We start from the raw sequence: 13,540 nt of genomic DNA, 5'->3' as shown, positions 1-13,540 counted from the left end.
CCATTATGACATTTTTAGATTTATGAAGCCTACACAATAATATTCTTTTCACTGTAATCCTTTCATTTTTAAAATTTGGCATGTTTGTGTGCTGCTGCGCATCCCTGTGTGTAATAAGCAAAGTGGACCCGCCCAGAGGCGCATTTTCTACTAATGCGTTCTTTAAATAACAAAAAAAATATTGCACCATTGACTTTAGACCAGGTTTGAGTTGATCTATGGCACAGTCTATTTTCAGTTACTCAAAATAGCAACGCACCAACAATGCGCCTGAACACACCTCTTTTTTTCAAGCTGTTCCAAACCTGTATGAGTTTTTTCTTCTGCTGAACACAAAAAGGTTTTCTTCTTGCTTAATTTTACAAATAAATGTTTCTCATGGCTATAAGAGAGAGAAGCATGACACCTTACCTTTATTTACTCATACTCCAATGATTATATAAATCCAATTAATATTATGAGCAGTTTCAGAGTAAAATGTACAAAGAAGTCAGAACACCATTAATTAAACAAAAAAACAAACAGTTTAATGGCAACAAGTCAACTTCAACAAAACAGTTATCAGCAATATTACCACTCATTACTAATTATACTTGCCATGACATGTTAAAAATATCTTTAAAATTATCGTATGATATCTATTGACTAACATATGTTTAACCTCTGCTATTTATGCACAGGTTGTCTGCCCTGCGCGGATTTACACACTACTGAATAAATTGTATGATCTGTTTCAGAAGCAAATGGCGGTTGGTGTTGTCCTATTGTACTGTAGGTGGTGCTGGGGCGATTTTCTGTTTGTGCCTGTTCCCGTATCTGTGAATATATGTATATAGGCCTATAGTAAATATATAAAATAGTAACAAACATATTTAATTGGCCTTTTGACATCCATCTATCTATATTTGTAAGGTTTTGCATGAAAACATTTGTGTGCCTCTCTTTCTTACCTGAGGACTAGGTATTGTCTGACTGGTATTGTGAGTTTGTTTGTGTTCCCCTGTAAATCCATACATAGTTTGTGGATTCGCTGATTTCTCCAACATTTCCAGGGGTCTTTGCACTTCATTCCTCGGCTGCAGAACAATCCAGTCAAACAGTCATATAAATCCTTCTGTACATGCACATTTGCATTTAGACTCTGTGGCTAATATTATGTGGACACCACCTTCCTAACTGAACAAGTTTGAAAGACTTCCAATGAAGCACACAATTCTACATTCTACAGAATTATGTGTTAGGATTCATTCATTCTGGAATTAAGAGTATTAATGATGGCTATACAAAAAATATCTGAAGCTTACCTGAACTTGTGCATAGACTGTCTGATCATTCTGTTGAGCACCTAAGAGATTTACTAGAATAGATTTAGAAAGTGACTTGCATACCAAAAATCATACTGATGAGGCTACAGTAATTTCTATTTCATTAAGGCAAACATACTCATTTTACGCTTCTTGTAAGAGCAGCATATTACAGAAACTGCTGTGAAAACCAACACTGATACACCGGCGATGACCAGGAGCCAATGGAGAGGAAAAGAACCATTGTCTTTGGGATTTTCTTCTAAAATGAAAGCTGTCACATTAACAGTCATCAGAACAGTCATATCCTAGTTAAAGATACTTTTTAGTATTTTAATTTGAGAATAAACTGCTAAGAATTCAAATATTGGCGATGTAAGAGTAGTTATTTACCTTCATCAGGTGGGCAAAGTTGTTTAATCTCTTTTGTGTCATTCTTCCAGCTGACTGTGTTGCTGTAGTTACAAACAACTACGTTCTCGATACAATACAGGGCTAGAGTCTGGATTCCAAATGATGTCACTTCCTCCTGAGTGCAGTTGTTGCTGTGGTAGCTGTTGCTGATTGTATGATCACGCCCACTGCATGAGACGTCCGCAATACAGGCGTTAACACTTATTCTGGTGGCGTTCCAGTTCAGAACAGGAGAATCCACTGGATCTGAAACATTTGCGTGGAGATGTTATAGGTTAAGACTCTTCAAAGAGCATGTTGCAGCGAAGGTGAAGCCTGACTTGGACATGCAACGCAATGAAATAAAGTGAAATAAAATATCTTTAAAAATGTTCTTTCAGTAAATTATTCTGGTGCCTTGATGAGTGACTTTCTATATGACACTTTTTAGATGCTCTTTATAGATCAAGACAGTTAAAAATGAGTAAAAATATATTGCATATAACAATAATAGTCTTTGCCGTTGCAGGTATGCATTTTTCTCTGTAAGCAGATGCACAGCTAACAATATCCTTCATATTCTCCTGTTTCTGTTACATTATAATGTAGATTCTATTGCTATTCTCATCTGAAAATGTCATAATCATAGTAAAAAGAAAAATAGTCCAATATGCAATCACCTATAACTGATACGTGGTGTTCAGCAACATATATTTCTTGTTCTTCTATTGTTTTCGCTCTGTAGAGTCCACTGTCTGTCTTCTTCATGTTCCTCAGTGTTAGAGAGAAGGTTTCAGTATTAAACTCCACTCTGATCTTATATGAACTGTAATATTTTATATCTCCAGACTGACTTGCGAATCTGACAATATTTTCTGATTTATCTTTCATCCAGAATAATCTATCAAACTTTGGCAGTGTTTTATTTTTTATATCCAGTTCAACAGAGCCTCCTGTCCGTATGAACACATGGTCTCCAGGTCCAGATGCTGAGGAGAAGGAGAAGAAGAAGAAGAGGTGTTCATTTTAAAGAATTCATCATGCCTTTGTTTATCAGATTCATATTTTTGCTACATACAGCCTTTTACCCATACAACCATTTATTGTGCGTAATATTTCCAATAGATGGAGCTGTTATCTTAGTTAGAATAAATTTTTTGTTTATTTATTTATTTTTGAAGGCATTTCAAATTTAGTGTTATAAAAATGCATTTCTGCGTATATCAGTGACAATCAACAAAAATAGACTTTTCATATTCAGTAGCTAACTAGATAGAGATCTTTAATGTTTTGGTGATAATTAATATTATTTACAAATATGTGCAAATATGAATAGCCTACTCCTTTTGCAATGGACATCACATAGTCCCAACCAAGGTTATTATAGTTTAGAATTTTTGAATTTGTTTTATTTTAATATCGTTTTCAAATTTGCTATAAACTTTTGTTAGTTTTAGTTTAGTTTATATTTTGTGGATACATATTTATTTAGATTTGATATAGTTTAGTTTCAGTTTTAGTTTCAGTTTCAGTTTTAATTAAAGTTTAACAGAATTAACAGATCACTTCCAGAGCGAAGGCCAAAGAAAGACACAACTTTATTCTTATTTAACCATAATCATGATATTGTTCACTTTTCCGTGAACAGCCGCACATAAATAATAACTGGGACTAATGAAATTCAATAATAATGGCAATCGTATTTAACAATAAAGGCTCATATTTGAATATATTCTTATCTTTATTTATGAAGAATTATAAGTGTGTATGATGTGATTTAGCCTATGTATATTTGTTGGAAAGTTTGGCAGAGTGATGCTAGGCCAAGTTTTGTAGGCCTATTGTTTACAGAAAGGCGTGTTCTCTTCTTTTTTCTGTTAATTATCATGTTGCTCTGCGTGTCTGTTTTTCTTCAAAGCACCAACTTGCCTAATGTTGGTTTGATTGCTTGTGTTACATGAGTAAATTAATTTTGCCTACCTGATGTAACAGATTTAATGCAGGTTCGGTTCGGGTCGCGACTCGTGGTCTTTATGTCAAACGGTTCTGGTCTGGTACTGCTGTGGGATAACGGGTCGAGTGTTCTGTAGTACTGCTGGTGCATGTTTACCAAACAGGACTCGTGCAGGACTCTGCTTTAAACTGCTTTGCGTCTCTCTGTCAGATAACCCCATGATGTGTGTGATGCGCCATTTACAGGTATTTCCCTAAACCATCACACAGCTCATAGGCTATATTTTTCCACCAAGGGGTGAAAATGTTATGATTACAAAAACGATTATTTATTTTTGTTAATTATTATTTTATTTCAGGTAGTTTTTCAATAACTGTTGTTAGTTCAGTTTTGTTTTAGTTTTTCAAATATTTTTAAATTTTTATTTTATTTCAGTGTACAACATTTTTTTTTTCATCAATCGTTTTCGTCTTAGTTTTAGTTTTCGTTTATTAAAATAACCTTGGGTCCCCAGTTTAACAGAATTAAAGGTTTTGAATTTTGTATACAAACAACATACATCTAGTCCAATGGGTGCACAGGAGGGGGAGGGGTGGGGGGTTGCAGGGGGCTCAAGCCCATGCACCTTTAATAGTCAATGCTAAAGTGCCCTTTTGGTCTTATCGACGTGCCCCAAGGAATGCGATTTCTCACATGCCCCTCCAGAGGTCTGTGCACGCCACTCATCTAGCCAGTTATGTAAATAAATCATCACATTAAATAGGAATATTGTCATGTATTGCACACAACTATGTAAATAACCATTAACTAATAACCAGAGTAAAGTAAATGGGTTTTGGTACCTGTGCTGGAGATCAGAACTGTCATGAAGAACACGAGAAAGTGACCAATTTCCATTGCAACAGACGGATGGAGTCTGTCTTGCTGTGATGATGTGTTACCTACTAGAAGAGGAAGTAGAGCGTTTTGTGTGAAACACTCGGTGAACCTTCTTTAAATCACCTAGACAGGAAATCTCAAAATGTATGTCGGTTCTGATCCTTGCTGTTCTAGACTGTTCTTGCAGTCAGCTAAAAAACTAAACCGTCAGAGACAGAGCAAAGGAAGACTGATCTTACTATGGTTACTTACCACTTGACAAACCACTAGCCCTTAGCAGTAAGTGTGTGCAGACCAACTGTTTTGCACTTGTTAACCTATCAGCTTGTCTTCAGCTTATGTCTTATATTTGATGTTCATTTCATTACGATGACTTAGACATTTTAAGGCCATCTTTAATGAACAAATGTTAAAATCGATAAAACAGAATTTTTAGTAGAAAGACAAAAAGAAGGTACAAGTATTCTTCACACAACACCAACAATAACAAAAACCTAAGGATATTTGGTGTAACCAAAGTGAGCAGCATAGGAGGCCATTTATACAGCGCTCAGTTAATTCAGCCTTAATGCCACATCTTTATCACATGCATAAAAAAATATATATTTTTTTAACTTTGTACAGAGAATCCATTTGTATAGGCTCATGATTTCTTAGCACATGCAAAAATGTTTCATAAAGCAGACTGATGAGAGTCAGAGTTGTTTTTCTACAGGTTTTTTTTTTTTTTTTGCCAGTAAGTTTTCTTTTGTCTTCAACTTTACCTTAAATGTTGGCCTGTTTAGCTTATAGACAGAGATGTGGGTGAGATAGATCAGAAAGCTGAAGCCCACATATCCTTCCTACATCAGTGAGGACATCTAAGCACTTACCAGAAGCTGCTGCTGTAGAGAGGGGCATTTAAAAGCTCCTGTATGTCACAGACCAATGAGGCTGTTCTCAGAAATGGTTAGTGCACTGAACTGTGGCTGGTTATTTTTTCATGCATCATGACATATTTTTCTGATCTGCGGCAAAGAATGTCATTTAATTCAGTCTATTTGTTCATCCGCCATTTCTTATTTTCAGTATATTTCTTTTTCTTCTTTAATATTACTTTAATAGGCTAGGCTCTCTTTTAGGTGCTCCCACCCAGCAATTTTTGAGAAATTAGTCTTGAAATGTGAGCTCTCTATATTTGGACATTCTTACTTCCTCTCTGTGATCTCACTGTCTGACTGGAGTTAAATACTCACTTTCATAAATACATTCCCTTTCACTTGAAAAAACATCACAACACTGAAATCAGCTGCAACTTACAGTTCACGGGTACTTTGATATTAATATTTTTGAAGTTAGAAATTCCTGTATCATGACCACTAATTCACGTACTTTGTCAATAGGTTAAAAGTGGGTTTTGTTCAAAGTAGCTATTATCCACATAGATCTTTGATATGAATTAATATGTTTTGGTAATTCATTATACCGTATTGACCCGAATATAAGACAATGTTTTTTTCTTGTAAATACATCTGAAAAAACGCGGTCGTCGTATATTCGGGGTCTAGACTTTGACCCACAACAATAGGTGGCGACAGAGGGAGTTTTGGTTCCTTGCCGCTGTCGCCTCTGGCTTGCTCAGTTGGGGACACTTAATTTCTAGCGATTATTGCTGATTTGATTGCACAGATACTATTTAAACTAAACTGAGCTAGACAATGACTTCTCTGAATTCAATAATGAAATGCCTTTAACTGAAAATTGAGTGTTTAATCTTATCATTATACATTACTGACACTCTATCCTCCAATTTGATACTGTTAAGTGTTTTGACACAATCTGTATTGTTAAAAGCGCTATATAAATAAATAAAGGTGATAAAGCCGACAAACACGCATAAAACGAGTGTGCCATGAAATACGTAATGTAATGTGTGTTGTAAAGATCGCGAGTGAAAACAAAAGAAAAAGAAAAGCTTACAGCAGCACGAGATCGTGACTGTCCTGTTAGCCTGATGAGAACAAACTTCCTCTGTAAGTGATTTTAAAACATAAGACAGTACCCAGATTTGAAGACTACAATAATATTTCACTTCTACTGTTAATAAAATTTTGATAGGCTACTATGAGATGGATAGCCTAAATGTTATATATTTCAGATGGGCTACCTGTTATTTTTATGGTATATCAAAAAGTGTATATTTTTCAATGTCATTCTTGGTACATTTTACCAGTATTTACCGTACTTTCAAAACTAAAATTAAAATAGGAAAAATATGCAATATGAAAATAATTTAAGAAAAAATGTGTTTTACAGAGAGAGAGAAAAAAAACAAGATTTGGTTTTCAAAAAGCCTTTTTCCAAAAGGTACATCTGGAAAAAGGGGGGTCGTCTTATAATCAGGGTCGTCTTATATTCGGGTCAATACGGTATATCGCCGGCTAAAAAGTAACTAGTAACTAGTAATCGGAGTAGTTTTTGAGAAGAGTACTTTGTACTTTTACTTAAGTACTGTTTTGACACCAGTACTTTTACTTGTAATTGAGTATTATTTCAGCAATGTAACAGTACTTGTACTTAAGTACACATTTTCAGTACTCTTTCCACCACTGATTTAGGCCTACACATTTTGATTTTCAATACTGTAATAATACTCATTTCCAGTGTTGGGGGTAACGCATTACAAGTAACGTGAGTCACATAATGAGATTACTTTTTTCAAGTAATTAGTGAAGTAACACATTACTTTACTACAGTAAAATATCTGAGTTACTTTTTCAAATAAGTAACACAAGTTAATTTGTTTTCTTATTTATTCACTGACACATTTCCTGTCCCCGTGTTGAGAGAAACCGGGCAGAGGCAGAGGGATTTTCTTCATCCTGAGGCTTATTAATTTCACTCTTGGTGTGAAAGGGCCTTTACAGTCGCCAGAAATATAACTTTTGGTTTTTCTGTTATTAAAAATAAATAAGCAAGCCCAGCCCAGGTGACAAAAAGTACATAAAAGTAACACGATGCATTACTTTCCATAAAAAGTAACTAAGTAACCAATATTGTAATGCATTATTTTAAAAGTAACTTTCCCCAACACTACTCATCTCTTTGATCGATTTGATGTAGCAAAATACAGTAATCAACATTTGAAGTGGATCATAAACCTTTCATCAAAGTTGTCCAAAAACAAAAACAACAGCCGTTCTTAGGACAACTTTGATTAACTTTTTTGATCCACTTCCAATATTGACTACTATATTTTAACTTTTCTAAAGCTTTCCTTGAAATCTTGCGATTTCCAGGCACAAGTTGCTGATGAATAATGAAATGATGAGAGTAACCGATCTGAAGCGGTATTAGTTAGTGGATCTGTGTGCGTTAAAGACATTTGACATGCATTCAGATTCTGTACATGAGCTAAATCAATATAAGTTTCATTAGTTCATTTTTAAAGAAGATTTCACCGTGTAGTACAATAATACGTTTTATACTGTAATTCAGATGTACACAGGGCAAAATGCATATACATACATTTGTCAGATACTTTTATAAAAAAATAATAATAAAGACTTGCATTGCATTCAAGGTACCGTTTTTGTTTTTTATTGTTTTCTTACCATGTCGTGTATGAAATAATGTATGTGTGCATGTGTGTAAAACAACAAACTGACGATTTATATGCTTAATCATGTGTAATTGTATATACATTGTTATGAGTAATTGTGGCTGGAATAATAATGTAGCTGTAAAAATAGTTGCCTGCTGAAATTTAAATATATATTACATCTTCATAGATACACGGTGAGTTTGTCTTTACTATATACGTTAGTTGTGAGTCACTCAACCGGAGATAATTCTGTCAGATCGTCCAGCCTTTGCGTGAGTACAGGTCGGCCAATTTCGTCCGTTAAAGTTAACCTTTTCAAATAACGCGGTCCAGGACAGTATGCAGGTATGCAGCCCTTACATATGCAGGTAAAATCGGAATTTCTCAAGTAATTTAAAAAAAAAACAAGCTAACAGACTTCATAGCTAGCGTTAGTGAAGTGGTCAGGGGGATCTTTCTGCCACCACCGAAGCTCCGCCCACAGAAAAACGTCACAATGTTTACTAACAGGAAATTGGTCTATAGAAATATGTGGATGTAGAGTTGTGAATTCAGAGCACCTTTTTTTCAGGGTAGAATGTCTTTCAAAGTTTTTATACACAAGTGTCATTTGCTTGTGCATGCAATGAAGAAGCTTAATGATAACTGTTAAGCGAATAATACAGTTGTTGTTTTTTCTTCTATAGCTCCATTACAGTAGTTGGCTCAAATTATTGCACTGAAAAGGACAAGGAATATGATCCAAGTGAGAGAAACAGATCCGGTGGTTCCATGACTTCTTGTATCTGAAATGTAAGCATTGACTTTAATATACAGCTCAGAATGTACTAAACTGAACACTACAAAATTGTGCTAATCTATGAGTTAAAGTGCTACTTAAAATACTTCCTGATTGTCGAGTAGATAGCTTTGAATTCTAAATGTGACAACAATTAATTACTCACCAACAGTCACATTGTATTTTCCAATGACGGTAAGTAAGTCTCCACTTGTTCTAGCAGTGTAGAGACCACTGTCTGTCTCCTGTATGTTCTTCAGTGTTAGAGAGTAGTTTCCAGTGTTAAAATCCACTCTTTCTTTATAGGAAGAACGAATCTTTACTTCTCTAAAATCATACGAGACTACAATATTTAAGTCATCTTTTAGCCATTCCAAATCATCAAACTGTGGGATCTCATTTGCACGTTTTTGTATTGTAAGATGAACAGGATGTCCTTTCTGAACAGTTATTGCTGTTGGTTGGATTGTGTCACTGGATACTGTGGGGAGAAAAAAAAAACTTAGTAATGACAGTAAAAATGATTGCTGAATTTAATTAGGAGCCCCTAAAGATGCCCATCCATTTAAGTTTACCAGAGAGTAAAGGTAGATTTTTTTTTTTTTTTATCAAATAAATGTGCAAAAAGTTGTATAGCATTACGCTTCTTTTTTTTAATGTAAGCATTGACTTTAATATACAGCTCAGAATATACTAAACTGAACACTACAAAATTGTGCTAATCTATGAGTTAAAGTGCTACTTAAAATAATTCCTGATTGTCGAGTAGATAGCTTTGAATTCTAAATGTGACAACAATTAATTACTCACCAACAGTCACATTGTATTTTCCAATGACGGTAAGTGAGTCTCCACTTGTTCTAGCAGTGTAGAGACCACTGTCTGTCTCCTGTATGTTCTTCAGTGTTAGAGAGTAGTTTCCAGTGTTAAAATCCACTCTTTCTTTATAGGAAGAACGAATCTTTACTTCTCTAAAATCATACGAGACTACAATATTTAAATCATCTTTTAGCCATTCCAAATCATCAAATTCTGGGATCTCTTTTGCACGTTTTTGTATAGTAAGATGAACAGGATGTCCTTTCTGAACAGTTATTGCTGTTGGTTGGATTGTGTCACTGGATACTGTGGGGAGAAAAAAATAATTAGTTATGAAAGTATAAATGATTGCTGAATTTAATTAGGATCCTCTAAAGATGCCCGTACATTTAAGTTTACCAGAGAGTAAAGGTAGATTATAATTTTTTTTTTATCAAATAAATGTGCAAAAAGTTGTATAGCATTACACTTCTTTTTTTATGTAAGCATTGACTTTATTATACAGTTCAGAATGCCGGGGACCGAATTTCTTTTTGGAAAACGGGGGAATCCACCTTCTTAGGTGACTCTTATGGGGGATTTTTTTAATTTGAGGGGGGAATTGGGGTATTTTTAATATGTATTTTTAAATTACAATCGTCTTACCTAAATGTTTTGTCACTCAGTGTGTGTGTTTTACAATTGTTGATTCATATTTTTATTGTTAGGAAGACTTTAAGAATTTAGACAAGTTGCTATGGGCTGATTTTGTTGCGCAATAGCTTACAGAGCTAGGAACATTGATTTCAAACTCTGAATTTAATTAAAAAAAAAAAGACAAGTAAACTGTCAGTAATAAAATGAGAACAAATAAATAAATGAAAAGCAATAGCACAAACAAAAACAATAATAAGATACAAATGAAATGAACAGTGCCTTGTGTTTTTCAGGTAGGTGTAGGATCTCTGTTGTTAGAGCAGGCCACCACGTGAGACATTGAACATTGGCCTGGAGAACTGAATTAAACTAATCATCAGAATCCAGCCCGTTAAAACTCCGTGACACAAAGCTTGCTTGCTGCTTGAAAACTTTGGTCCCACCTCACTGGTTGCGCTACAAAGCGCCGACAGCCTTAACATCAGGTCGATCATCCAAGACTTCAACACTCCTTCAAACTTCTGACCAAAGAAACTTTCAAAGCCTGAAGCCGCGCAAGAACTTCAAAGCATTATCACCCTTGCATCACCAGGAAGCCAACCAATGGCAGAAGGGGTTCCCCAAGTGGCGTCACGCAAGGACGCATCAGCAGCCAATCAACAGCCCCGGGATTTCACAACCAGGAAGGAAAGGGAACCGGAGAGTACCTCTCAACTCAACTTAGAGCAAGTAACAAACTCTCTCTCCATAATTCTGCTGGAAACTGGTTGAATTAATCTTTAAGAAAAGATAGTAAAGTCCTCTGTTTGTGACTTCCTCAGGCTGAATTTACAGAACTCTTGGAAAAGAGCATTAGAACCTTAAACTTTCTTCAAATCGCAATGACTCATTTCTGAAACGTTTGTATGTTTGTGTGTGTGTGTGTGTGTATGTGTGCTTTAATTTAGTAGAATAGAAAATAAACGTGTTTCATTATACAGAGCAGTGTTTGTGTTTTGTATTTGATCAGTTACTGCCTTGAGCTGTCGAGCCCTTGCTACCTTGCTCAGAATTAATAAAATACTATTTTGTTTGTTTTGATTGTTGGCCATGAAGTTAAGATAAACAAAATTGTTAAGATATGCTGATTTTAACGCTGATTTTAATCTCGAATGAATATCAATTCAATCAAATCAGCCCAAGTCTTCAAGACTCGATTCCCTAAAAGATAAATTAAATTTAAAAGGTAAAATAAAATTAATTTTACATAGGTCTAACAGTAAGATTCAGGTACAGAAATATTACAGCAACCGAATAATCTTTTCAACTGTAAAATAACACTGGATAGTCTTAACATTAATGACAGGTTTATTTAGACTGCTGTCTCCAAGACCTCATGCATGGATCTAATATACTGTTATATGTGCGTTTTGTTTCGCAACTGTTTACATTCACTTAATAGCCTATATCAACTATGTTTAATATAAACCAGGCAGCGTTTACTTGAATACTCATCAAGATGGGCATTTTTACATCATTTTGTATCTATTTGGCCATTTGCTATTTTTTTTAACGTTAGTTAGTGTGTAATGTTGCTTTTTGAGCATAAACAATATCTGCAAAGTTACAAAGCTGAAAGTTCAATGCAAACGGAGATATCCTCTTTTAAAATTCTGGCAGTTTAATGCCTACAAGTGATTCATCTGCGATAATGAACGCAATATTGCCTAGCTTGTCAGTGAACTACGGCTCTGTTTGTTAACCGCCGCTCCATCTGAAAGCAGATGTTCCCAGACCTGGCTTTACTGACGAGATGCGCATGACAATCGCATGTGATTAATTGCACAGTGATTAATTAAGTTTTTGTATGCATTTAGGTTCAAGACATCATAAATTGATTGAGCAAAGGAAATGGGACAGTGGGAAAGTTTTTGAGCACCATTATAGCAGAGTGACGGTAGTACTGTAACTGCTTATTACAATACGAAACTGTCATGAAGCTCAAATAAAGAAGCTAAATTAGTGAGCACAGAAAACTGTTTTGAGAAAATGAAATCCAGCCAACTTCAGACAGCATAACAATATGAAGCAAAGCCGTAGGTAAATGTTGTAGCATTCACAAATTGCTAATTGATTTTACTACAGTATTAATGGTCATACATGAAATGATTTTTTAGGTAGTTTGTTTGAGTGGTAATAAAAATACATGAAAACATGGTACATCAAATCTTTCAGTATTTTAAAAAGTGTTGTAAAAACCATACACAGATTAACAAACTGTTTTGATTTCTGTGGTAAGACAACAACTTTACTGAAAAAGATTTAGGAATCTAAATATTGTCTTATCCTGTCTACATTAAAAAGATCATATTTTATATTTTATATCATTAAATGTTAACCCTGTACTTTGAGTAATATATAGTGACTTGTGTAATATATAGGTACCTGTGTTGGAGCTCAGATGACTGATAAACATCACAGCGAACACCAGAAGAAGATGAGCTGACACCATTTTAGATCACGCTGGTTCATGCTTGCGTATATCTCCAAATTCAGAAGAGGAAGTGTCTGTCATACAGGAAGTTACACACAGTTAAACAGCAAAACAGCAACTTATGGCTGTTACCCTGTGACAAAGGCCCTTGTAAACCTTGAAGAAAATCTATTTGAAAGATCCTGATTCCCATAGAAAAAAAGAAACCCGCATAGTTTTGGCCTTGTTGGGCATATTTAATTGAATTGTCTCAAGTGTTGTAAAAAAAAAAGAAAGAAAAAAAAAAGACAATTTCAAAAGCATTTAGGCTAGAGTAATGATTTTGCAGAAGTAAACATGTGATTTTGTGTCTAATGTTTTTGTGTGTGGGAGGATATGATATGAGGAAAGGGGATAAAACTTAGATGTTTACTGGAAAGGGCACAACACGGAATTCAACATACATTTACATTGAATTGTGCAAGGGGATAAAGCTTCTCCTTCACTCGTTCCGCTCTGCTGTCCATGCGTGTTGGGCTTATTTACATCAGAGAGCGCAAACACAAAAAAATATAACAGTGTATTTTATAATTTTATATTTTCATACAGACAATAGCCGTTTCTATGCGTGTTCTTGTGGACTGAACCCGCGTAATTTTCAAAATATTACTGTTATTGTGTCATAAAATGTAGTTTTAAGAGTTTTTCAGGCGAGAATGTAATTGTTTAAAACTCAAATCTG

At 34.8% G+C, this 13,540-nt stretch overlaps 1 protein-coding gene across 1 annotated transcript; it reads right to left on the bottom strand.

The window, feature by feature from the left end:
- Window positions 1-505: 505 nt before the first annotated feature.
- LOC131534533 (uncharacterized) lies at window positions 506-13,274 on the bottom strand. The gene is made up of 11 exons (XM_058767480.1): window positions 12,771-13,274; window positions 9,702-10,016; window positions 9,058-9,372; window positions 5,403-5,463; window positions 4,494-4,639; window positions 2,378-2,686; window positions 1,698-1,964; window positions 1,444-1,578; window positions 1,305-1,357; window positions 951-1,076; window positions 506-816 (listed from the first exon to the last, which is right to left on the bottom strand). The coding sequence occupies exons 1-11, from the start codon at window positions 12,835-12,837 to the stop codon at window positions 667-669; spliced, it is 1,944 nt and encodes a 647-aa protein (XP_058623463.1). The 5' UTR covers window positions 12,838-13,274; the 3' UTR covers window positions 506-666.
- Between the last annotated feature and the right edge of the window lie 266 nt (window positions 13,275-13,540).

The sequence above is a fragment of the Onychostoma macrolepis genome, chromosome 03, assembly GCF_012432095.1.
Source record: "Onychostoma macrolepis isolate SWU-2019 chromosome 03, ASM1243209v1, whole genome shotgun sequence".
Taxonomy (NCBI): domain Eukaryota; kingdom Metazoa; phylum Chordata; class Actinopteri; order Cypriniformes; family Cyprinidae; genus Onychostoma; species Onychostoma macrolepis.
This window is presented reverse-complemented; position numbering and strand designations above follow the sequence as displayed.

What these genes read in the sequence shown, in the direction of transcription:
- LOC131534533 (XM_058767480.1), bottom strand. Translation starts at nt 12,837, where the DNA reads ATGGTGTCAGCTCATCTTCTTCTGGTGTTCGCTGTGATGTTTATCAGT. An exon ending in CTCTACAGCAGCAGCTTCTG is followed by an intron (nt 4,640 to 5,402) that starts GTAAGTGCTTAG and finishes GATTTAAAGAAG; the next exon opens with GTTCACCGAGTGTTTCACAC. An exon ending in ACTTTGCCCACCTGATGAAG is followed by an intron (nt 1,579 to 1,697) that starts GTAAATAACTAC and finishes TTAATGTGACAG; the next exon opens with CTTTCATTTTAGAAGAAAAT.